At 53.4% G+C, this 25,891-nt stretch overlaps 1 protein-coding gene across 1 annotated transcript; it reads right to left on the bottom strand.

The window, feature by feature from the left end:
- Positions 1-23,323, bottom strand: TRAF1 (TNF receptor associated factor 1). Its single transcript, XM_037127446.2, has 8 exons — positions 23,064-23,323; positions 19,772-20,536; positions 17,688-17,772; positions 9,291-9,356; positions 8,411-8,821; positions 6,766-6,943; positions 4,932-5,080; positions 1-2,977 (listed from the first exon to the last, which is right to left on the bottom strand). The coding sequence occupies exons 2-8, from the start codon at positions 19,909-19,911 to the stop codon at positions 2,759-2,761; spliced, it is 1,248 nt and encodes a 415-aa protein (XP_036983341.2). The 5' UTR covers positions 19,912-20,536; positions 23,064-23,323; the 3' UTR covers positions 1-2,758.
- Positions 23,324-25,891: the final 2,568 nt, after the last annotated feature.

Here is a 25,891-nt window from a genome sequence, read left to right as displayed (position 1 = left end):
GATTTCAAGGTCGTGTTTATGAAACAGCTATAATGGCATGGCTGCTTGGTCCACAGGCTCTTGGGGTAAAACCCTGGGAGCCCGCCAGTGAAAACCAGGAAGCCGGCAAGGGTGTCTGTTACGGTGACTCTGAACACTGACCTGAAAGTGGGCAATGCAGTAAGACGTGAAGCCTCACTCAGGTGGTGGGAGAAACTCTACTACTTCTTAAGGACTGCGAAGTTGGAATTTGTATTACACATCTTATTTAGTACTTACAGCAACTCAACAAGGTAGATAATATGTGTATTAGAAATATATTTTATGTCAGCATTGTTTCCATTTTTTACTCCTAAAGAGGTGAGCTGTGAGGTGTTTGTGCATTTAACATAAGACTTTGCTGGAAGATAAATTAGTGAACATTTAAATTTTAAATCACTCTCTCCCTGCTGTTCACAGCCCGAAGGGGCACACGCAGGTCCCACCTCACGGACCCTACCTGCAGCCAAGGCTGCTCTGCACCTGAGTCTTCACTCTCCCCCCACCACTGTCTTCTGCATCTCAAAATATTTTAAGGCTGAGTTTAAGTAACACCTCTTCTAGGAAGCCCTCCCTGCTTCACTCAAAAGATCTGGAACCCTGAGCTTTCTCTGAGCTTCTCTTATGTGCTAGTTTCAATGATCATCTTCTGCACTGGTTTCCTGCTATGAACTAAGAGTCTCTTAAGGGTAGAGTACCCACCTTACCTTCCCCTCCCTGGGGTCTGGCACAGGAGGTCTCAATAAAGCTTCACTGAAAGAATGGCTGCCTCCCTCCCTGAAGACAGCCTGGGCCTCATGCCATCAGGGCTAAGCCGTTAAAGGTGTCGAGTCAGAGCCGTCCCTGGAAGCAGCCTGCCCTACAAGCCCTCGGCAGCTCGGTGCTCAGTGAGCAGGGACGAAGGTGTTATTTCCAGAACACCAGACTGAAGGCAGAAGTCCCCATCACTTGAGAGACTAGCCCTTCCCTTGTTATTGACACCCACCAAGGAAGCAAGTTGGTCCCCCTCACTAACGGGCTGTCAGCGGTGGGGACAGGAGAAAGCATCCCTGACGTGTTTGCAGCCCTTCACGTGTGGCAAAGTGTCGCCCACTAAGACCTGCAGCTCCATTGTCAGGTTTGGGCCTTGAGGAAACCTCGAGGGCTGGGCAGGGCCAGGCTCCATGTGTCCCGTCACCAAAGGAGGAGGCTGAGGCAGGACAGGAGACCAGGTTGGGATGAGGGCTGGATCTAGGAGCCGCTGAGCTGTGTGGCCAGCGGCTGACCCGTTTCACAGAGCCAACCCTGAGGGCGTGAGGAGTGACTATAGCAGCCTTGCAAGTAAAGAGGAAGCTGCAGCGAAGGCTGGGGGTGGGGTGGAGAGCCTGCCCCAGAGCTCTGAGGGGCAGAATGAGCCCCCGGGGTCTGGAAAGCCTGGCGAGGGTCTCTGTAGGACTTGGTTGTGCGAGGCCTCCAAGGGGAGAAGACCAGCGTGGACCACAGCGAGGCTGGGCCAGGCAGGCAGTGGTGTCCTGGCCTTTCTCCCTCCTGTTGGCATCTCCTGTGAGGCCCACAGAACCCAGCCAGGGAGGCAGGCCGCATGGCTCTCCCCGTTATGGAGAGGGAAAGAGGGGGGCACACGGGCTGTCCTTCTAGCACGCCAACCTTGGAAGTTGCCTGCAAAACCGGCAGCGTGAGCGAGACGCAGCAATGGCCTCTGCAATCGTGGCTCAGTCATGGACACCTTCCATGACCACGCCCATCATGAAAACTTCAGAAGAGTTTTTTTTTTTAAATTCTCTCTTGGTTTTATACATATTGAAAAGGACAACCTCTGCTAGTGGCTCAGAGACCCTGATCAGTCAACGAGAAAAGTGAATGCCATGGTTCGTCAGGTCACGGGATTCAGGAGAGCGTGGAAGGTGGCCCCCCAGGCAGGGAGTGGAGAGTTTATGCCTCTCTCCTTCTTCCCACTCCTTCTGGAGGCTCCTGGAAGTTCATGACCCTGTTTCACCCAGAGGAGGTGAAGGGGAGTTCCGCGGGGGCCGGCGAAGGACACGGGGCCTACGTGGCAGGTGTTGTGCAGGCCGGCCCAGCTCAACTGGTGGCACTGAAGGTGAGTGAGGAACCTGGAGGACAGGAGGCACCTGAATGTTTCCAGAACCCCAGCAGCTGTAGGCCTCACCTGGGCCAGGAGGCCTAGAATCAGACACTTTCTGGGCTGGAAGGAATCTTGAAGGTCTTCAGATCCAGCCCCCAACTTCGTGCCTTCCCCCATTCCGGTGTAGCCCTCTGGCTTTGCTTGCTCACCTCCAGTGATGGGGAACTCAGTACATGCCTGGACAGACTGAATTCTGTCCCTTCCACCCCTTGGTTCTGACCCTGGGCAGGAAGATGGCAAGAACGCTTCCAGGTCTCCATGGTGGCCCTACAGAGGCTGTCTCACATGCAGACCCTTTACCTCCAGATCACCATCCACGCCCCAGGCCTGATCGCCGTTCCCTCCCCATCTTGGCCGGAGTCTTCCTTAACATTCAGGCTGGAATGGCTGCCAGTCTTCCAGCGTTGCATGGCCAGTGCAGAAGGGACAATTCTGCTACCACCTCTTTCTGGACCCTCTGCCTCTGTGGGCCCAGCTCCAGGTCCTGCCACCCTAAGACTATCACGGTGCCTCAGGACCTGGGGCACCGGGGCAGGACCTCCTCCAGTCTGGGCTGGCGCTCCCTCAGGACGCAGGCACGGCTGCTCTTCGCCGTCCGCCCTAAGCACTCGTCTCCACAATGCACTTGAGGAACATGGTGTCGTCCTTCACATAGGCGTGCTTGGGTGACTGTAGCCTGCTGAGAGGGAAGAAGAGCGGGCAGCCGCTGGCCACGTTGGTTTCACTCTGGGGCCGCTGGAAGGACACGGAGGTCAGGTCGGGCCGGAAGGCATCAATGGCGTGCTCACGGTTGTTCTGGTCCAGGAGCATGAAGGTGACCTGCGGGCCAGGGCAGGGGGTGGTCAGGCTTTGGGCAGCGCACCCGGGGGCTCAGAGCTGGTCTGCGTCTGCCACCTGTGCAGCCCCTCTGACTCTGAGCTCAGGTGGGTTAGGAGCCAAAGAAACAACATAAGGACCACACCTAGAGCAGAGTGAGCCCCAGGGGTGGGGGTGCCTGGTATCCTGAGAGGGCTCGGGGGTTGTCCTATAATTAGGGCTCTGATGGTCTATCCAATGGGGAAGGGGAATTTGGATGTCACCATCGATTTTGGTTGGCTGTTGGGGGCTACAGGTGGGACTGAGCTCTGACAAGGAGGCTGGAGTCATAACTGGCGATGCCCCTTTCTGCTCAGAGACATTGGGCAGTGAACTAGACCTCCTGGGTGAGGTGGGGGGGCAAGAGCAGACAGGCCTTCTGCTGAGGAGCTGCCCACCAAGGCCCGGAACCATGAGCGGAACCGCTGTGTGCACAGAGCAGATCTGCGTGCCCCCAAGAAGCCGATGACCTCAGTGACACAATCCTCTGCCCTGGTACACGTCACTGGAATGCCCATCAGGACATGAAACGTTTCCTCATTGCCCACCGCAGCGGTCCTCAAACTTGGCTGCGCTTAGAACCCCTGGGAAGGTTTCAACAACCTGATGCTCAGGCCTGACCTTTTACTGCGGTGAGAGACCCAGTGGCTGGTATGTGTAAAATCTCCCCAGCAGGTGTGGGGACCTCTGACCCACTGACTCATACCCAGACCTCTGCGGCACTCCCGCCCTCTTAAACGTTTATTTTTAATAGGCTTTATTTTTAGAGCAGTTTTAAGTGGGCAGCAAAACTGAATGGAAAATACAGAGATGTTCCCTACACCTCCTGCCTCCGCACAATCTACCACACCATCCACGCCCTGCACACCAGTGGGACGTGCTTTATACTCGATTAACCTATACGGGCACATTATTATCACCAAAGTCCACAGTTACTGCGGGGTTCACTCTTGGGTTTGGACAAATGTGTAGTAACATGTATTCATCGGCACAATACCACACAACACAGTTCCACTGCCCCCGAAGCCCTCTGTGCTCTGCCTGTTCATCCCTCCCAGCCCTCAGCCCCTGGCACCCGCGGATCGTCTCACTGTCTCCATAGTTGTGCCTTTTCCAGACTGCCACAGAGCTGGAGTCTTACAGCGTGAGGCCTTTTCCGATTGGCTTCTGTCACTCAGCAATGTGCATTCAGGCTCTTCCATCTCATTTCTCTTCGGTGCTGAGTAGTGTCAGTTATCTGAATGCACCGTGGTTTGTTTATCCACTCACCTCCTGAAGGACATCTTAGCAACTTCCAAGTTTGGTAATTACGGATAAAGCTGCTATAGATATCCACGTGTAGGTTTCTGTGTGGACCTAAGTTTTTGGCTCATTTGGTAAACACCAAGGAGTGTGATTGCTGGATCATATGATAGGAGTATGTTTAGTTTTATAAGAAACTGTCCATCTGTCTTCCAGAGTGTCCGCAGCATTTTGCACTCCCGCTGGCAATGAATGAGAGTTCCTGTCACTCCACATCCTCACCAGCACTTGGTGTTGTCATGTTCTGGATTTTGGCCCTTCTACTAGGTGTGTAGTAGCATCTGCCTCCTTCCCTTTTTCTGAAAATGCTTCTAGTTCAAGCTGGCCCCACAGCGCCTCCTCCAGGAAGTTCTCCTTGTTCAGTCCACCGAGGGAATTTCATTTCTACACACCACCCAGGGATACTGTCTGGGCACTTTTGCCCCTGGACTCATGATGCTGGAGGGAGCCTTGGCCATTAGATGTTATTAGATGTGAACTCAGGCTCTTGTTTTATAAAAGGAAAAGCTAATAACACAGAGAGGGACTTGCCCAGATCACCCCACCAGTTCATGGCTGAACCAGGACCAGGACCCAGACTTGCCCCACCCCACCCGCCCTTCCCCGTGGCCTGTACCTTGTTCCGGAAAGGCCACGGCAGCAGAGCATCGTACTCCCCTTTCATGATCACGATGAAGAGCGACAGGTGAGTCCTCTTTCCTGTCCCATCACCATTCAAGTAGAGTCTCAGGCACAACTTGTAGCCATACTTGGCAGTATAGAAAGCTGAAATGTGGAAGCAGAGTCAGCCCAGAGGCAGCTGGAGAGTGCTGGCTTTGCAGATGAGAAAACGGGACGAGAGGTTAGGCACGCCCAGGATCAGTGGCTCAGAACTAAGACACTGGGGCTGGAGCCCAGCGTTCTTCTCGATCATGTATGGTCCGGGGGACCCACATCCTGGAGCTCTTCTAGACTACTGGCTGTCAATGGCCATCAGAATCACAGATTGCCAGGCACCACTCCCGGAGTTTCGGACTCCACAGTGCTGGGGGAGGACTGGGGCTCTGCATGTCCCACAGAAGACAGCGATGCTATTGGCCCAGGGACCACACTTTTGATTTAACCACCCTGTACTCTGCAGTCAGGAAACTGAGCCCAGCAGGGAGAAGTGCCTGGCCCCATAATGTGCTGGGGGCAGAGCCAGGATTAGGAGCCAGGCCTCCTCTATCTCGACACTGACTTCTTTCTGCTGCCCTAGACCTAGAGGCTGGGGAAGAGTGGAGCGGCTCACGGTTCTGCCAGGCACCCTTGGCAAAGGCCCTTGAGGGATGGTTCACCCCTTGGTGACAAAGCACAGGGGCCAGTGGGCTCTGCCCCTCGGCAGCTGGAAGGGCTAAGCCATGTGGGTGCCGGTGGCTGTGGCCACAAGGGCCCCTCTGGGAGGGGGTGATCGGGGGAGGGTGTGGGGGGCAGGCAGGAAGGGGTGGAGGAAGGACAGATGGACAGTCTGATTCATCCTGCTCCTTACGTTTGGGCAGAACAGGAAGCCAGAAACACTGCTTGCTTTGTCCTTCTTTGGAAAGAATAGAGGAGGAAACGCCTGCGTGTTGGAGGTGAGGTCACCCCATGAAGGGGGCTGCCCCTGCTCCTGAGGAAAGAAGCCTGGCTTGGGGCCCAGCCCCGCTCTGGGGTCTGGAACAGACCCCGATGCCTCTCTTCATCCAGTTCCATCAGTTTAGGGCGAATCAGAGGAGCAGACAGACAGGAAAGGTGTGAAGCTGGCGCAAAGGTGAGAGAGAGGTGGTTCACATCATCACCTGCAGAAATCTTCCTTGATTTCACGTGTGTTGACTTAGACACGCATGAACAAGGAGAGAGAAGAGCTCAGAGGTGGGAGCATTTTATACACAAATATGTGCTTTGTTTTATAAACATAAATCAGTTCATTAAGGGAAACATCTACTGAGTAATTACTTTATGCAAGACATTGTGCCAGGCCCTGGGGCCCAAGAATGAGTAAGAACTGCCCTGATTTACACAATGCTTCCTAATGCGCCACCCACAATCGTACACTTCGTTTCCGCTTGTCTTAGCTCAGCCCGTTGGCTCTCTGAGGGGAGGGGTCCCACGGTACTCGCCTTTGAGAACCATCCCCTGCACCCTGCATTTGCACAGACTTTGGTTCTCGGCACACTGCCTTTCACATCCGACCTCCACACCACGCCGATGACAATTTTATTCCTATCTCTAGAATGTGACTGACACTTGGGGAGGTGGAAGGTACGGCAGTTCAAAGAGCCCATGTTCCCTGTGGCCGAGCTAGGCACCTCCCTCCTCTGGGTCCCAGCATGGTAGGTGGCCTGAAGGGACACTGGTCTGACTGGACGCAGCATGGAGTCACAGAGCTGGCTGCTCCCCATGCTGTGGGTCCCTGTGCCTGGGGGGGTTTCTGTGCCTGGGGGACATGTTACCTGGGGAGAAGAGGCTGACGGTCCTGCCACAGGCCGACTCATGGCACCGCCTGGTGACGTTGGTGATCTTCCATAGGAAGGTGCCGTCAAAGGAGGCCTCCTCCATGAGCCGCAGGCTCTGCTCCAGCTTGTCCAGTGCCTGGTCTTTCTGGGCCAGCGTCTGCTGCAACTCCATCACCTGTGGAGAAGCCCATTCAGCCAGGGACACCAGGCCTGGCTTGGGGATGGCTCAGTATGGAGACAGACCTGCCAAAAATATGCCTTCCCGACCATGTCTCCCTCAGGTACGTGCACCTGCCTTTGCACGTGCTGTACCTCCTTCCCGGAATTCCACTGCCTCCCTTATCCACTGGCCGACTCCTACCCACCCATCCAAAATCCGGCTCACACAGCCCTTCCTCCGGGAAGCGTTCAGCCACTGCCCTAGCTCAGCTGGTGTCTCTCTCTCTCTCTGACCTATGTTCTTAGAGTTCTTACAGAGTCTTTACAGCAGTTTTATGAGGTTTATTTCTTCTGCCTTTCCTACCAGACAGATGTCTCCCCTGCCAAGGGCTGGGCCCATGCCCATTTCCTCTCTGTGTGCCTGCCTTGCACAGTGCCTGGCATGTATGAGTAGAGCGGAAAGTGCTGATGAACTGAAGACATGGCCGCTGCTCCCGGGAAGCCCACCTTCTAACTGGGGCAAGGGTTGCATAAGCAAAGGTGGTACCCAGTCACTCAAACCCAAGGCCTGGCTCTTCTGGTAAACTTCCCCATTGACCCTTGAAAGAATACAAAGTTATTCTTGGATGTGCTCACATAGGGAAATCAGGAGTGGAAGTCAGTGTTCTGCAATAAATGGAATTCCTCATTTTACTGATGAGAAAGTTGAGGTCCTGAGAGGGAAAGTGACTTGCTCACACCCACAGAGCAAGTTAATGGTGGAGCTGAAATTAAAATCCAGGCCTAAGTCAACATGAGACAGTGATTTAGTGTTGCTGAAAAAGAAAAAAAGCAATGTTAACATGGTGACTGGTTATGTTAAGAAAAGTATAAGCCCTGGAACAAAGGAGGGGATGACAGTCCTACTCAACCAAGAACTGTCAGAGAAGTGGAGTATCTGGAGTTGCTCTGGGACCACCACTCCGGGTGGTGGGCTGTACGTGGGGTCCTAGGGCCTGAGCCAGAGCAAATGCAAAGGGCACACAAGGATGTGCTGTGATGAGGGGGGAAGACCCTGGGGGCGTTCCGCCTAAAGAAGGAAATACTCAGGGAGGATATCACCACTGACCGCTCATCTCTGAAGGGCTTCCACAGGGCCTGGGAGGCAGGTTTGTTTTGTGGGCCCTGCAGGGCGGGGCCAGGAACAGTGCAGGGAAGACACAGAAGGGCGGATTTCAGTTTGGTGTAAGGACTTTCTAGTGGCGGAAAATGTCCAGCAATGGAATGGGCAGCTTGAGAGGGGAGAGTCCTACCACGGGAGAAATTCGAGCACCTAGAAGGTCTTGGGACACAGGACAGATACTTTTTGATGGGGGCGAGACTGCTGTGAGCAGGGAGAAAGCTTAGGAGAAAGGCTGACACACTGCTCTGGAGACAAGACAGGGCAGAGGGGAAGGGGACCCCCTGAGTCAGTCTTGAAGGCAACCTTGACCCCCATGCTCACCCGCTGCTCCAAAGCCAGGACGTGCTCGCGGTCCAGCTGGCTCTGGTGGATGGAGGCAGCCAGGGCCAGGTGGGAGGCCTCCACCTCCTTGTTGAGGACGGCAACGATGTTCTCAAACACGTGCAGCTTCCCCTCCAGGTCGGCCAGGGCCTTCTCCTTCATGGAGTGCTGCAGGCCCAGCTCCTCCTGGCTCTCAGGGCAGGGGGCCCGGTAGCAGTCCACCTCCAGGTCCCCAGCTGCCTCTGCGGCTGCCTGTAGCTGCAGGTCTGACAGATTCTGCTCCAGGGCCATGGGCCCTGACCCCAGGCTTGCGCCCAGCTGGGCCTTCCACCGTTTCATGAACCCCAGCAGCAGGTTTAGGTGGGTGGCCTGAGAGGTGACCTCATGCTCCTGCATGAACTTTGCGCTCCCCTGCCAAGAGAGTGGGGCTGATCAGTGAAGACAAAGAAGCTCCCCGGAGAAAGTCCGATCCATTCGCCCAGCAAAGGGGAAGTGGGTTTGTGTGCAGTGAGAGGGATGCAGAGGACCCTGGCATCACACATGCCCACAGCGAGCTGTGTGCACTCCAGCCTCTGGAGCAACAATTCTGCCCCGTCTTTGAGTGCAGTGACAATTCAGCACCATGGAGAGAGGCCTGGGGGAGGTCTGGGGGGTGGCCAATTTAGTGAGGCCACAACTGAGATAAGACCTAAGAACAACTGTCCTTAGTTGAACGGGAACGCTTTACTAGTGAGATTTGTTGCTTGAGAAGGTCATCAGTGTAAGGGTCATCCAGAGGAGAACCTTGAAATGTAGAAAAATCCCGGATGGGCTGAAGCAAGGAGACCCAGGGCCTAGGGCTGTCGTGGACAGATGTCCCTTCTCACACCCACATGCTTACCTTGAAGGAGCAGCCAACACCTGAAAAGGGGCACCCGACTCCATCTGCAGCCACCTCAGGGTAATCCTGGAAAGAGTAACACGTCACTAGACGGGAGTCCCTGTGGGAACACCGGGGCTCTCTGAAAAGCACCAGGATGCAACAGGGCGTGTGCCGGGCGGGGCCACAGGGCTCTGCACCTGCTGTTGGTTCTGCCTGGATGACCCTTTCGGTGACCCTCCTTTGAAACGGGCTCAGGGCCCCTGCTGCGGCCCTGGGCAGCGGGGCTACCTCTGTCAGGCCAGGACCCACACAGCCCCGTGATCACCATGCTTGCTTTGGTTGCCCCCACCTAGTGCGGAGGGCAGGGCCTGGCACGGAGGAGACGCCTGGGACACACTGGCTGAATGAGTGAGCCTTGCCTGCCTCTGAGGCCCAGGGGGCTGCCCCTCGCGGCCGCCACCTGCACCCGCCTTGGCAGTCCCTCGAGACTGCAGAGCGCCCGCCCCGCACGGCTCTCCTTCCAGATGACGCGCAGCCCAAGGGCAGGGACGCAGAAGGGTCTCAGGTCTGAACAGCAACTCGACCACACTGTTAACCTGTTTACAGGCCTGAGGAGTTTACAAAATGCCTTCACGGTCACAGTTCTTCCCAGGGCCCCCGACAATGCCGTGGGGAAGGCAGTGGGTTGTTTGTTCCCGTTTCACCAATGACGAAACTGAGGCTCACAGAGGGGGAGGGGTTTGCCCGCGGGGGACAGCGAGGAAGCAGCCGGGGCACAGGCCCTCCCCACACCACAGTCGACCCTGAGCAACATGGGTTTGAACTGTGTGGGTCCCCCGATGCTGGATTTCTTCAATAAACACCTGTACTGTTTCTGATCTGTGCAGTTTTATAAAGGGAACTTAAGATCCGTGGACTTAGGTATCTGTGGGAGGTTCTAGAACCAACGTCCTGTGGATACTGAGGGACAACAGTAGTGGTTAAGCTTTGGGGCAATCAGAAGTTAGACACAGGTTTTCTATTGGGGGGGTCGGTGCCCCTAATTCTTGCATTGTTCAAGCGCCAACTGTATCTCTTTCCAAGAATAAGCCCATGGGGAACCGGGAGAAAAGTTTTTTCCCAAAACACATATCTGGAAAGGGTTTGCATCCAGAATATGTAAAGAACTCTTACAACTTAGTAATAAGAAGGCAAAAAAGAAAACTAATAAAAATGGGTAAAATACTGAACAGATGCTTCACATAAGGAGATACATTGTCTAAATGACAAGCCCATGGAAAGATGCTCAACATTACTAGGCAACAGAGAAATGCACCTTGAAATGAACCACCACAATGAAGTACCACTGTCCACTCCATGGATGGCCGCGATTAGACCAGGACACCAACACCAGGCTTCGGTGAGGATGCCAAGGAACCAGAACGTACAAATGTTGCTGGTGGAAAAGCCACTTGGAAAAAAGTCTATGGAAGTATCTCATAAAGCTAAATCATATTTACAAAGCAACTTACTCATAAACCATGCTTATAAAGTTATCAAACAAGCCACATTCCACGCCTAGGAATTTACCCAAGAGAAACCGAAACATATGTTCGTGTGTGTGTGAATGTTCGTGGTAGCTGTATTCAGTGTAGCTCCAAACTGGAGGCCATCCAAATACCCCATCATCTGGTGAATGGATAGTGGGTTTTTTTCTGGAACACTGCTCAGCAGTCAGAGAGACTGGAAGTCTACACGCAGCAGCAAGGAGGGCCCTCAAACACATACTAGGATTCCACTCTCACGAGAGTCTGGAAAAGGCAAAGCTTCAGGGACAGAACGCACATCTGTGGCTGACCGGGGCTGCAGCTGGGGGGTGCTGAGTAGCCAGGGGCACAAGGAAGTTTCCTCCCGCGTAGAAAAGCAGTGTTCCCCATCCTGCCTGCAGCGGTCACACAAATGCGTAAATTTACCAGTGTTAAATCTTATTGCACATGAACATCTTGATTTTCAGAGCTTTGTTGTTGTTTTTTTTAAAGAATAATCTAATGGGGCAAAACAGAGACTTGGATTAGCAGAAGGGGAGGACAGAGGTCTTTTGGGCTGAGCAAATACAAAGCTCATTGGTTATTGGTTTTTAAAAGTAAAATAAATGAGGGCATGGGCTGGAGTATGGTTGGCTTGGGGCACAAAACACAGCCCAGAAAAGGGCCTCCCCGCCATCCCCTACCCCAGGGTTCAAGCACAAGATGTTTCTAACAGAGAGTAGAGAACAGATGTTTTGTTGGGGGCGGGGCAGAGGGCAGCCTTGGCAGAGGGGCTGCCCTGGCTTTGGCGAGTGTGCAGTGACCTGTAGGAACAGCGGAGGGGCCGATGCCCACACGGCACTGGGTCCGATGGACTGGGGGAACCTCTCAGGCCCTAAACCTCCTCCAAGTCCCCGATTCGAATCCTCTGCAGCTCTAGGTTCCAAGTGAGAGCCATAGGAGGGGATGGAAAGGTGGAAAAGCTAACACAGTGGAATTTCAGGATCGCCATGTCGGTGGGGGCGGGGCATGTGTGCTTTGGCTGTGGAACCCAAAGGGGTTGTGCCTCACAGTGAGAAGCCCAGCCAGGCGTGGATGTAGGGGCTTCCTTGTTACAATGTGCAGATGGACCTGTGCCGTGAGCAGCCTCCAGTGGCTGTCAGGGGACAGGCAGGGGTGATCTGAGAGCCCTTCAGAGGCCTCGGTGGCCACCCGGTCTGCCCACAGTGCCCCAGTCACTTATCGGTCACTCATTCCTTAGAGGGCTCCAGGGTTTCAGGGGATGGGCTCTGGACTCAGCTTGTCAGGGTGCAAAGCCCATTTCGCTCACTTCCCATACTAGCGGTGTGGCTTTGGGAGAGTACGAACCTCTCCACGTCTCACTTTCCACCACTGCAAAATGGGGATAATAATAGCACTTCCCCTTACAGAGTTATTGTGAGGATTCAATATGATAATGCATGTACATTCTGGTCTTAGTTACATATTGCTGCTGTAATAAAATGCCACAAACTTAATGGCTTAACACAATACCCATTTATGATCTTGCAGTCCTAGAGATCAGAACTCGTAAATATCAAGGGGTTGGCAGGACTGTGTTCCTTCTGGGGGCTCGAGGGGAGAATCTGTTTCCTTTTTTCCCCTCCAGCTTCCAGAGGCTGCCTGCACTGCTTGGCTCACGGCCCCTCCCTGCACCTGCCACGAGGGCAGTAGCGCATCTTCTGTCTCTGACTCTCTCCAGCCTCCATCTCATGAGGACCCTCGGGACCACACCGGACTCACCGAGACAATCGGGATACTCTCCCCATCTCGGGACCCTTGATTTAACTACATGTGCCAAGTCCTTTCTGCCACTGTTACAGGCGAAGTTATACACCTTCCCCTCGTTCATCTGCTGAAGTCCTGACCCCCAGAACACAACTGTGTTTGGAGATGGGGTCTTTAAAGGGATAACTAAGTTAAAACAAGGTCATCAGGGTGGGCCCCCATCAACAGGACCGCTGTCCTTGTAAGGGAAGAGAACTTGGACACAAACGTACAGAGGGAAATGAGATGGACACACGGGAAAAGGCGGCGTCGGCATCTACAAGCCAAGTGGGGAGAACTCAGGAGAAACCAGGTCTGACTTGGCCTTCCTGCCCCCAGAGCCGTGAGAAAACAAACTTCTGTTGTTCAGGGCCCCCATCCCGTGGCACCGTGCAACAGCAGCACGATGGGACGAACACAGCCACGTAAGGCCACGTATTCATGGGATCAACACGTGGACATCTTGGGGAACACCATTCTGCCTAACGCAACCCTCAACAAACGTTGGCCATTATCAGTAGCAGTATTATTAGCAGTAGTATTGCTGCAATTAAGCACTGCCCTTGGGACATCTTTTTTCTCCCTCTAATGGCTGTCACATACATGCATCCCATTTAATCCTCACACCTCTAACATTTCATAACTGAGTCTATGAAACACCATTTCCCCATTGGGTTTCCTCGGGCAGGTGAGGAGCGCCCCTCACTGCATCTGTGTTTATACAGGACCAACGCACTGTCCAATGCTATCACAGGATCCTTTGTGGCAGGCTGGGCGAGATGACCTGCCCCTTAACACAGATGGGAAAACTGGGTGACTGGCTCGCCCACGGTCACACCAGGCTTGCACATTTGAGTAGGTGACTGAACTTGGGTCTTCTTTCCTGTAGCTAGGAGATCTTGCAAGGGCTTACTGCTCTCTGGGCACCTGTATGTGCACCACCCCCCACTGGGCACCTCCTGGTGCCAGGAGGAGGAGGGCGGGGCTTAGGGTCTCTACTTCTCCCCTGTGGGAGGAGGAGCCAAAGCCCAGGCAGGGGTGGGCAGTGACTTTCAGGAGGCGATGCAAGTTTGGGGCAAGGGTGAGGTGGAGGCCATGTCCAGGGTCCTTTATGCACACCAGGAGTCCTCACCTTGACCAAAGGGTGGCAGAGCCCGAGGGCCGGGACTTAAAGGTACAGAAAAGGGAATCAGGATGGGGTTGCAAAGGAAGACAGGGACATCTGTCCTGCGCCTAGCCTAGTGTATGTCTGGTGCCGCAGGAGGCCCCTGTGAAGTGGCCTCATGCTTCAAACTGCTAAAAATAAAATTTGCAGTGGAATTTCCTCTGAGGAGGAAACAGAAACAGAGAAAACAAAATCCCAGCCCTGAGGGAACACTCGTCCTTCTGTCTGGGAAGTCTGCGGGTGTGCGGTGTGAACCCAGGCCCTTAGTAATGGGGTCAGCAGCTGGTTCCATTGGGAGGCCCCCACTCGGGGACCTGTGGGCCTCTGAGAATGTGAGCGTTCAGGGGGTGCCAGGATCATGGGGGCCGCCTCTGGGAGGCTGCTGCCCGGGACAGCGGATCTGCAGCGTGCCTGGCATGGCCCCCGCCCCTGCGCTGGCACGAAGACTACCTGAGGTCCTGAGGACTGAGGGGCTGTGTTTGCTCAGGTCCCAGCTGCTGCTGAGTGAGAGGTACTCCCTGGTGACAGGGCAGGCCTGGTCAGTCTGCCTCTGCCCACCAGGCCCAGCCCTCCCCCATACCCAGGCCAGTGTCCTTTCTGGCACTCTCTGCTCAACTCTGCTGCCACCTCTTCCAGGAAGCCCTGCCTGACTCTCCTAGTTGAAGGTGGTCTTGCCCATTCTTGTTTCTTCACAGACCTTGGTGGATTCCAGCACTTACAGCTGACTGTGGTATTTAAACCTGCCTAAAACATTCAGGGTGATCTGCCACTTGGAGGTGGCAGAGAAGATGCCACCGGCCCAGGAAACAGGTGTTGGAGCCAGCTTTGACTGCCTCTTGCTATGTGACTTGTTATGTCCGGGCACACCTCCTCTCTTGGCCTCTGTGTATCACCTAGCAGTGAAATAGGGAGGGATATGACTACCACCCACGCAGGATGTCACTGGGTCAGCGAGGTGACGGATGCCACTGTCAAGCTTAGCAATGTAAGGGTTCAGGGGTGCCTTTCTAGACACCACACTTCGAAGGACACAGGCACCAAGACTAGGGACAGACTCGAGAGGGAGGCGGTCAGCCTCTTCCCACCAATGCAGGCCTGCCTCAGAGGACAGGATGTGACTGACTCGCCTTGTGTGGCTCAGTACAAAGAGGAAAATGGTACAACAGTCCAAGTCCCCTGGGGTGGAAGTGGTCATTTCATGGAATAATGAGCTCCCCGTCACTGGAGGGATGTACAGCCACCTGGCGGGAATCCAACACAGAAAGGAAATCGGACTAGACAGCTTGACCTCTTGTCATCGGCTGATTCTAGAGTAAGTTCGGGCGTCATTGCAAGCCACTGGCAGCAGATGCCAGCTCGCTTTTGACCTCGAGTGGCCTCCGAAGGGAGAGAGGGAAGAAAACAACCCCACTCTCGGGGTTGCAGGCAGTGAGAATTGAATGTTATTTCCCACCCGCCCAGCCATCCCCTATTCACTGTCACATCTTCTACAGGAAGGTCATTCCAGGCAAGAACTGAGCTTCTAAGTAGGCCAGTAGTAATCCTTTAATACCTGCTCCTGACATTATTACCTAATAGTGCACCTGAGAGATAGTGATCTAAAGAGTCAGGGGATGAGGGCAAACTGATAAGCAGATGGCGTGGAAAATGCAAAGACTTCTTTGCAAAGTCGGCCCCTCTGGGCTGAGCTCGGCTAAGCCCTGGCCTGGCCCTTCCACTCACCCCCACTCCCTAGGTTTCCCCAGACCCACAGACAAACTTCACAACTACTGTGTATGCAAAGTGTTGACTTATAGTCAGCTGCTTTCCTTTGGTCAAAAGTCCCCCAAAGTTCCCATCAGGGTTGGGAATCAGGGTCAGGAGGCAGAGGAGTCCCTGGTCTTTCACTTTGTGGCTTCGTGTGTGGGCTGGACCACTTTCATCCCACTGGGGGTGCAGTGATGACCTCAGGCGGGGGTGGGGGGAGAGTGGGGGGGGCGAGGACCCATGCTGCTCAGAGGTCTGCTGGTCCCAGAAACGTCGTAGGCAGCACCCCTCCCACCCTGTTGTCTGTTACACTGCCCGTAATTCCACCGTTAGTCATTTCACTTGGCTTAAAGCAGCGAGTATCAAAATGTGCCCCTAGGAGTTCCCAGGGTCCCTCAGGGGCTGGGACACTGGGGTAACCAAGAGGGACCGGGTTCCAGACTCCCCTCAGGCCACTGCCACTGTCGTCTGATTTCACATAAAGATGAGAAAGGTAAAGCCATTGGATTAAGAGATATTAACATTTCTCTGTGTTATCCAAAAGTTGTCAATGAATGTATATTAATTTTGCTAAAAGGTCAGGCTAAAACAAGTTAAAAACAACAGGCCTGGAGCATTTAAGCAGGCAGGGGCCTCAGGAAGCACCCAGCCCTGCCCTCCCGTGGGCGGGGAGGGGGCCCGGCGGTCCACAGAAGGTTGTTTCTGCCCATCTCCTGTGGTTAGTGCACGGAGATGCCCACACGGGGAGGCTCGGAAGTTCTTCCACGGATCTGACTGTAAAGTTCTGGGGAAATGCACTGGATCTGTGCTGTGATTCCCCTGAGGGCCCGTGGGGAAGGGGCAGCTGAGAATGGGAGTGGAGAAACCAGAAACCAGAAACCGGGTCCAGGCAGGGCAGGATATTCCCCCAACTCTCTGAGTGAGAGGCCGGAGGGCAGAAGGGAGGGGGGGCGTGGAGACACACCAGCCGCAGGTTCCCACAGGTGGGAGCAGCGCTGCCCTGCCAGCCGCTGACATGGCAGGTACTGGAGAGGCCTTGCCGAGCCCACGGAGCCTCCTCGTTGTACAGAGAAACAGGCACGGGGCCATCCGGGCGGCTCACTGATTCATACAGAGCCGTCCCTGAGCAGCAGGCTCCTGACCCCCGACTGTGGGGTGAGGCAAGGGGGGGCTCTGGCTCGAAGGAGCAGGGCGTGTCCCCGTGAGGACAGTGAGGGTGGCTGAGCCGTGAGACCCTGGCTGCCCAGTGGGTGTCGGGGCCCCATGTGCAAGATGAGGGGGTTAGGGTGAGAGCAGTGGTTCTTCCAATTCTTACAGCTTTGGACTCACGGATCAATATGAGTTTTTTTTTCATTGGGATATTCACATTAAAATTGCCATCTTTTTATTTACCAGGTAAAGGCTTTGCCAAAAATTCTATCATTTGCCATCACTACCAATTTGATTATACAAAGACATGTACGGGAAGAGCATCAACTCAGAGTCAAGGTGGATTCTACAAGTGGAAAGAATTTGGTTTTGTAAACAGCTCACTACAATTTCCTTATTTTCAGGACTAGACCAGCTCTGCGCTGGACAGATGACCTGTGAGGGCCCTTCCAACCCGCAAGGGGTGGGGTTCTAGACTGTGGATCCTGAGAATGTGTCTTTGGCCCCTCACACTTCCAAAGCCACCTCTTCCTCCCAGGAGCACGGCGTGGCCGACCACAGAGGGGAGCCGAGGGCGGCTGCTCTCAGTCTAAGGGGAGACGGGTGGGTACAGCTGTGTGCCAGGAAAACTGTATTTACGGACACGGAGTTCGAATTTCACTTAATGTTCAGGTGTCACAAAATATTATTCTTCTTTTGATTTTTTTCTTAACTACCGAAAATATTAAAATATTTTCAGCCCATTCTTAGCTCATGGGCTGACAAGCTGAATTTGACTTGCAGGCCGTGGTTTGCGGGCACCTGGTGCCTGGTCTAGGCTGTTGTTCTTGCCCTGAATCTGTCACCGTCGGCCAGGTGGCTCTGGGCAAGTTGCTGCACCGGCGTGTTGTCAGTCCCCTCACTGTTTACAAACCAAATTCAGTCCAGACTCAGCACAAAGAGGGAGGCGCCTGCCAGGGACTGTGTGAGCAGCTGTCTACTTGGCCTCAACCTTGACAAATGGCGAAAATGGACAAGTGCCCTTTCCTGGGTGCGCAGACGTACCTTCTCCTGAGAGACAAGGCTTCCTGGGCTTACAGACTGGGGGTCGTCTCCTCTGCATTTGGGACAGGTCCGATCCTCACCGTTCCTAAAGACACATGAACAAATCTGGCTGAGTGAGACATTCCCAGCGCCCTGGCACCAACCTCTGTTTTGGAAGCTCCAAAACCCTAGGCCCTGCCCAGCATGATGACTGATGCCAGTGAGCACGCAGGTCACAATCCCGGAGCCGCCATTCCCAAACCTCAGAAGCACTGGGCACCCAATGTCTTCCGCAGTTTGCAGTGAGCGTCTTCAGCAGCCAAACCTGACCTGAAGTGAATGGAGGCTGCTACTCCAGTTAGTGTGCGTATTTGTTTCACTGCAGAAATAGCAATAGGCTTAATTATAAGGCACTGCCCCACTCCCCACTGGAAGAATTATGTATTAATGCATTGATTTGCTTTTCTGAAATCTGAAAAAATTCTGAATTTCTAAATACACCTGAGCCAGGGGTTCAGGTAAGGGGTTGTGGATGAGTGGCTATATTTGTTTTCCACTTAACTCCATCTGATTTTGGTCTCCTTGGTGTAGGAATTACAGATGGCCATGGCTGCGTAGAATAAGAAGGGGCCTTGGAGAACACCTGGCCTGAGCTTCTTCACCAGGAGTGGGTGCCAGACTCTGACCAAGTGACACAGGGGCCTCCCAAGGGATTCTGATCCACGGTCAGAGCCACTAGCCAGGCCCCAAACGTGAGGCCTTGGTGGGCACATGGATTGGCCAAGGGCAGACAGCGTTGGGAGCAGAGCCAGGCAGAACTCTGCACACCTCAAGCCTGGGTCCCTTCGAAACCCAGTCAGCTCCCTCCCCACCTCTGCCAGGTTTTAGAAGAACCGGGAGAGGGGCCAAAAGACCCAGTACAAAAGCCCAAGCTTTGACCACCCCACCCCCACAACCTGGCCTTTCCTTGGCCACAATTCCCCCAACTTCATCAAAGCATTTGAACTCTTCAAACTGGCCTGGTTCAGTTTTCCCACCTTCTTACCCTGTAGAGCCCTAAACAATGGCTGTGCTGGGGGCATAAGCAGTTAAAGAGCACTTTTGCCAGGAATCTGACCCAGGGCGGGTCGACCTAATCTCTCCATTAGGCCTCACTGTCTTCATCTGTAAAATGGGATAATAATTGTATCCACCTTTCCAAGGCTCTTCTGAAAACCCAGGGAAAGAGGCACATAGTAGGTTCAAAATATTTGCTTAAGGCGAGATGCTGATGATGGTGTGAATGTCACACCTGTAGTTACTGATATTTTAAATATGTGTAAAGTGTGTATTTATATACATATATACCTTATTCTTTGGACTATAAGATGCATCTTCCCCACCCCCAAATTTGGGAGAAATACGGTTAATGCTGATGTTGAGTTCTGTTTACATTTATATTGGTGAAATATTGTGTTATTTATGTTATTAAATATTTTACCGCATTTTTTGCTTCAAAAATCTTTTTCCTATTTTCCTCCTCTAAAACCCAGGCGCGTCTTATGGTCCAAAAATTACAGTATTCACTTATAAATATATGCATATTCAATGAAATCTAAATATATATCACCTATACATACATACATATATAAACACAGATATCTTTGTTCCCTTTAAAACTGTTCTCAGCAAACAGTACCAGGTGATGTAAAATCCTGGGGAAGGAGGGATATTCGTATACTAGTTCATCATTTACTAAGAAAGTTCATATTCACTATTACGAAAACTTTTTGGACCATTACTGACTGTGCCTCTTACTCCTGAGGTAGCAAAATAGCTTTCCTGCATTTTACAGAGAAGAAGGACCAGGCATCACAGTAGGTAAAGAGCCCAGCTGGGCCCGAGGCTCTCCCCACCCCAGACAGCCTTCTGCTGTGGCAGCTGACATCTGTCTGTGGCTACTTCTTCCACCAAGAGTCACAAGGAGCAGAAGCAACAGGGACTGCAAGGACAGGGAAACGGAGGCCCAGAGAGATGAAGTCGCCCGCCCAAAGCCACAGGTTCCTCTCACCCCTGTCTCCCATCACAGGTCCCTCCCTGACACCTTCTTCCCACTGACCCCTCACCTCAAGTTCTCAGAGAGACAGGCAGTGCAGCAGAGGGCTCTGGGCTCTGGTGGGTCCTGGCAGGCAGTGGGTGGGCACCCAAAGGGAAATTCGTTCTCATCAGGGGCTGGGCGGGGGCCACTGCCTGAGCCAGAGGCCATCCTGAGTTTCCAGCCTGGCCAGGGGGGCCGGCTAAGCTCCTCTGGGGAGGGGACCGGCCTCGTGGAGTCTGTGCTGAGAGCAGAGGTGAGTTCTGGTGTGGGCCACCCGCTCTGGCGAGCAGGGGTCTGATGACTTTATCTTCTCACTGACTTGGGTGGCGCGACGTCACAGCTGAGTCACAGCAGGGATGGAGCAGGAATTACCCTTTGTGGTGAAAAAAGAAAATCCCCTGGATGCTGACTGAAGGTTCTAGGAGTGTCCAGTCATTCTTCAGAGTGACAGAGAGCAAGAGAGCGAGTCAGAGAGAAAAAACAACCATGTCACGGACTTTCAGGAACCACAGTCAGAGTTCCCCTGTTGCAGAACCTCAGGCTGCCGCTGGCTTCCTCCAACCTCCTCCTGCCCCAAGGAACCTCAGCACAGAGAGCCACGGCTGGTGACTTGTCTTTGTTCCCTGGGGCCTCTGAACAGCCTGGAATTCTGGGTGGGAGTGCTCACTGTCCTGGTGGAAATCCCCAGGTCTGAGTGTCAGATCCAAAAAGGCAAGTACCAAGCACGCTGGCTCTGGCCCGTCCAGTGTCTCAGGTAAAGTCACTTCCTCATAGCGGGTCTCAGTTACCCCACCTGTAAAAAAATGAGCTTCAACAGATGGTCTCCAAGGCTCCTCTGGGCTCTAAGATTCTGGGACCCTAAGAGCAAGGCAACCAGAAGTAGGAGGAAGCTTCTGATGGCCCTGCCAGTGGCATTCCTCATCTGTCACCATGACAACACAGGGCCCTCCCCTTCTTTCAAGTCCACAGCCTCCTAACCATACACTGCTCAGGGTGCTCCTCCCCATGCAGGAAGTCATAGATGGCCACATACCCAGGTCAGGCACTACCACTTCCTGGCCCTGAGGAGAGCAAAGCTCTAAATAAGTCAAAGCCATAGGGAATTGGTGGTATAAGTGGCCAAGTGAGATGCAGGTCCACTGTTGTGTGGGAACCGTGGCTCCTGGAGTGTCTACAGTGGGCCGGGCAATGTTTCCCTTCCTATTCCTTAAAGCAACCTGCTGGGAATTCTGCAGCCGCACACAGGCACAGAGAAGCAAGATGCCTGGTCCAAAGTCGCACAGCCCCTGGCAGTGGAGCAGGATTCGTGCCACATCTGTGGGACTCTAAAGCTCTGTGTTCCTTCACCCATACGAGAGAGATGACAGCAAGGCCAAGTGGGAGACTACAGAGCCAGGTGGGACAGAGGCCAGAATACCCACCCCCTGCTTTTTCGCCTATCAAATGGAAAAGATGATCCTTTGACTTCTTTCCATCCTGCTGGGCAGCTAGTGAGGGGTTTGCAATTTTTTTACAATGGTTTCGGATCATGGGCTTTGTGGTCTGAGAAATCTGAGCTTAGATCTTAAGAATGCCATTTAGTAGCTGTGCATCCTGGGACAAGCTCCTTAGCTTCTGAAGCTCAGTTTCTGCATCTGTAAAATGGGGATAACAGTAAAACCAACTTCACCTGTTGTGACTAAACCAGGTCATAGGTGAGAGTACAGTGTGATGCATGGCCCAACTGAGGTACTTGAAAGGCTTTCACACTCATTCTGATGATGGCCACAGGCCTCCCTGCTCCTCAAGATCAGGGGAAAGGATTAAAAGGTAAATGATGCTTATAATATGGTGTTCTCCCGCTTATCAACTTTATTTGAGCCTTGCAAGTGGGCAAAATAGGTCAGATGTTGTCCTCTGACCAGAGATAAATTCAACTGCCCACCTTTCCTGAAGCAAAACTGGGGCTACCACGGGCTGCTGGCCAAGAGAACATGGCACCCTGGCACTGGGGTATAAACCAGAACCTCCACCTTCCCGAGGGCCAGCCCTGGCCTGGCCCTCTCAGCAAATGACCTTGAAGCCTGCTTCAGACAAGGCTGTCAGAAAGGCACTCCCTTTACTGGGTGCCCCCAAACCTGCAAAATTCCCCGTATGCCCAATTGTTGTTCGCTCTTCCCTTGGTTTGACACAGACAGGCACCTAAGACTTCTCTCCCCATCCAAATTCTGGGTCCCCTTCAGCCTAATGCCCTTTCCCCTGTCTTCAATGCTTCCCTCTCTATCAGCATCAAAAGATGCCCCAGCTGCTCCAATGATAAAAATGGTAAGAACTACTTTTTAGTGCTGTGTGAAGTGCTTTCACAGGCGCTGCCTCATCTGATCTTCACATAGGCTGGGAGGCAGGTACTGCTATCATCTCCATTTCACAGACAAAGGCTCAAAGAAGTTAAGTGATTGCCAAGGTCTCACAGTGAGTAGGGACTCCGGAACCCAGCGCCTGGGCTCTAAGCCCACATGGGGCTTGGGAACGTTCTTCACCCTCATCCCAGTTTCTACGTCGTATTTACACTCTCTCCTCACTTGAAGAGAACTTCTAGAAAAGATTTGCCTGCACAGGTGCTCCACCGCCCCAAGGTTCTCAATGTCAAAGTCGCCAGCGTCCTAGGCCTCCCCCAGTTTTCATCCAACCAGCCCCCTGGCCAGCACCTGGCACGACTCTGAGCCCTTCCTTTAGAATTCTCTTCCTCTCTGCGCCTCCCTGGATTCATCTCCGTGGCTTCGCCCCGCCTCCCCCCGGATCAGCACACGCGGATCCTTGAGCCGCGCAGCCATAGCTCCCCACTTGTTTTTCCGGGCCCACCTGGGCCAGATCCCACTTTCCCGTGGAGTCTCCATAGGCCGCCCGAAGGACGGAGCTGGGCGCCTGCCTTTGCGATTCCGTCGCCTCCCGCAACCCAGGTTGCCCGTGTGGTCCCTAGTTCTGTCCCCGCCAACCCCACTTCGGCAGGTGCCTGTCCTCTCGCCACCGCCACTACTCTTGAGTAAGCAGCGAGCAGTGCCCGAGACTGTTCACGGATGAGCTAACCCCAGCGGTGCCCCGGCGCCCGCAGAAAGGGCTGGGGCAGTGAGTCCCGGCTGCGCTCTACAGCCGCGACTCCAGGGCCCGGGCCTCGCTCGGAGAGCCCCGCACTGGGGAGCCCGCGTCCGGGCGAGCTGCACCTGGGACTTCCAGGGCGGGGAGCACGGAACCACGGGCGGGGCCGAGCACCGCCCGCAGTGCCGGGGAGGCAGGGGGGTGGGGCCGGGGTGGGGGTGGGGGCGGGGTGCAGTGCGACCAACCTCGCCTCCGCCGCAGCCACTGCCTCCCCGCGGCCCAGCGAGAGCTTCCGGTGGGGCCCGGAGGACACTGTCGGTCGCCGGAAGCCGGAGAGTGCGGGGGCGGGTCTCCGCTGCCTGAGCCGGCTGGGGGGCCACCCCGGGGCGGTGGGGTGGGGCGAGTTCGCCCCGTGTTGGGGAAACTGAGGCCTGCGCCACCCCTGGCTCTCGCCTGCCAGAAACCCTGCGTGGAGGTGGGGTGAGCGTGGAACCGAGTCCTGCCTTCTTGGACTCCTGCGAAGAGCCTTGCGCAGTGCCAGGCTGGTCCACCCTTTCTGATTGGCGCAATAAGCAAAGGGCCGGTACATATTGGTGGATAAGCAGGGTGCTTGTACGAAACTGATGCTTCAGAAAACCACTTCTGTTTTCGTCTATAACACACACACAGATGCTTATTCCCTATGAACTTGTGTTTTCAATCAAAATACTTAATGGCATTGGTGTTGAGATAGAATTTTTGTTGTGAAACACAACCTTCCTTTATTTTTGCGCATTTGACAAGGGCTTCTTCTCCACCAGACCTAGGTCTGCAGGACTGTCGGCTGAGGAGTGAGCTGCTTCCTTTGTTGGTTTAGGTTTGTTTTAGTTCCTCAGAGGCACCCATTAAATTTTCTTTAGGTATTAGGGTCCCATTTTTTGTCTTGATACCCAGCTGGAGTTGGGAACTGTGTTTTAGTTCTTTGGTGGCTTTCTGTTTGTTTATTTTTTCATTTGGGACCACCTTCTGACACAGAAACTTGCAGGGCAGATGCCCTCCTGTGAAAGGAGGGCTTCCGGGTCCTCCCTGGAGGGGAGACATCTGTTCTCGACCAGCAGGAGGTCTCCTGGGACCTCCAAGACAGGCAATCGTGGGAGGTTGCCCAGGCGTAGTCTGTGTGGGGGCTTTCAGTTCTAAGGGGAAAATAAAGCACCCAGAGGTTTGAGTCTCTGATTTAAAAATCCATTGATTCTCAGTCCACTCCATGAAGGATTTAGGGCCTACAGAAGCCATTCTCTGGTCTCACTTCTCTCCCACCCACCCCTTCCTCTTCACCCCAAACCAGTGTAAATGAACAGGCAGCCTGACCTCACCCCCTTCATGTGCCACATCCTGTTTTCAGATTAATGAGCTCATTTGGTGGAAATTTACCAAGGGAAATAGTTTAATTTTGGAAAGTACCAAAAACTTATCTGTAGTCACTCAGCTTATTTCGGGGGGCTCTTGAAGTAGAGGGGGCACCACCGGGGGACCTCTGAGGGCTCAGGGAGCGGCAAGGCTGCAGAAATCGAAAGCCAAGCCTCGTGAGACTGAACCTGACTCAGAAAGGAAATGAAAGCCTCTGGAGACCACTCATCTCTACCCAGGAGAAAAAATTTTCTTTCAAAAATAAACTTAACAAGAAAAGTAGCCCATCTGGCGAAGGCCTACCATCTGGTGGTCTGAGCGTGGGACCATGATTGAAAAAGGAGAAAGCAAACCCAGGGTAGAAAGTCCTGGTGGGGCCGCAGCAGTCCCTTTCATGCCCATGTCTGCTCCTCCTTCAAAGAGGAACCAAAAGGCTTTCCTTCTCCAGATTGGTCCTGATCCTTTGGCTGTCGGGCTCTTGACATTCAAGTTGCCTGCCTAGCCTTACAGCCTTTTGAGCTTCCGGCTCCTGCAAAAAGTTAAGGACCGAATGGTGAGGAGGACTTGGAAATTAGTTTTGTGAGCCATTCTGCATTGAAGACGATGGAGCACCTGTGACCCCTCCCTAAGGCTCTGACCACCTCCTGGCCTGCCCTGTTTCCTAGAGTAGAGATTTTTAATCCTCTTTCAGATGCAGAATAGAAAAATGGTGAAAACTGCCAAGGCCCTGACAACTGGGATGAAAGGAACTGGGTCTTCCTTCCCTTTGCCCCTGTGAAATCTGTAGGGATGTATTGGAGGCTATGTTTATATATTGAAATGAACAGCGGACTAGGGGTCAGGAGGTGTATGTTCTGGGTATTCCCCCAGCCACAGAACCAGTTGTTTGGGGGTGGGGTGCAGGGTGGAAAGATAAATAACTGACTGCTTATGTAATAATTCAAAAATTATAGTTCATACATTTTTAAGCAGAAAATGATCATAAAGATCATAGAACATGTTAGGTTTTTCAGATTTTGTATTAGTTGTAGGACTGTGTGTTTGAACCCGTTCTAACTTGGAGCCCAAATATAAAACCCAGCAGAGATGCTTTGTTGAGCAGAGCGCATGGCCAGGGGTCTGGGCACTGGGCTTCCCTCCTTCCCATCCTGACCTCTTGGCTCCAGGTACGCATAAAAATCACGAGCCTTAAAAGAAATGTAAAAAAGAAAATCATGAACCTAATGAGATATGAAAACTGGGATTGTCTCCTGGACCGGCTTGCCTCTGCTGTCCTGGTCTGTTCGAGTTTTCTCTGACAACTGCTTTTCCACGTGTGGTGTAGTCCAGGATGCTGGTAGCCAAGGGCATCAAAGGAGGAAGAGATCACATGGGCCCGAGGGAGGCGGGACCAGACTAGAGCCTAAGCATCCGGAGGATTGGGGTCTGTGGCCGTGATTAAAAATACGGACAGTGACAATAATAGCGAATGCCCTTTATGTAATATGAGAGACTGCTCTGAGGGCATCACATGAACTGCTCCATTTACTAAAACCACCAAGAAGAGGTGAGAAAGCTATTTTCTACTGTCCAGATGGGAAAACTAAGGCTTAGAGAGTTTGGTAACTCGGTCAAGGTTAAGCAGCCAGATTAGGCCCCCATGGAATGTGGGAGGGCAGTCACTTCAGACTTTGTGTGTTTTTTCCAC

The sequence above is a fragment of the Artibeus jamaicensis genome, unplaced genomic scaffold, assembly GCF_021234435.1.
Source record: "Artibeus jamaicensis isolate MK-2021 breed Jamaican fruit bat unplaced genomic scaffold, CSHL_Jam_final scaffold_1964, whole genome shotgun sequence".
NCBI classification, from domain to species: domain Eukaryota; kingdom Metazoa; phylum Chordata; class Mammalia; order Chiroptera; family Phyllostomidae; genus Artibeus; species Artibeus jamaicensis.
The sequence above is the reverse complement of the archived record's forward strand: the minus strand, read 5'-3'. Positions and strand labels throughout refer to the sequence as shown.

What these genes read in the sequence shown, in the direction of transcription:
- TRAF1 (XM_037127446.2), bottom strand. Translation starts at nt 19,911, where the DNA reads ATGGCCTCTGGCTCAGGCAGTGGCCCCCGCCCAGCCCCTGATGAGAAC. An exon ending in TGTCTCTCTGAGAACTTGAG is followed by an intron (nt 17,773 to 19,771) that starts GTGAGGGGTCAG and finishes ATGTGTCTTTAG; the next exon opens with GAACGGTGAGGATCGGACCT. An exon ending in TCCTGGCTTTGGAGCAGCGG is followed by an intron (nt 6,944 to 8,410) that starts GTGAGCATGGGG and finishes GCTTCTCCACAG; the next exon opens with GTGATGGAGTTGCAGCAGAC.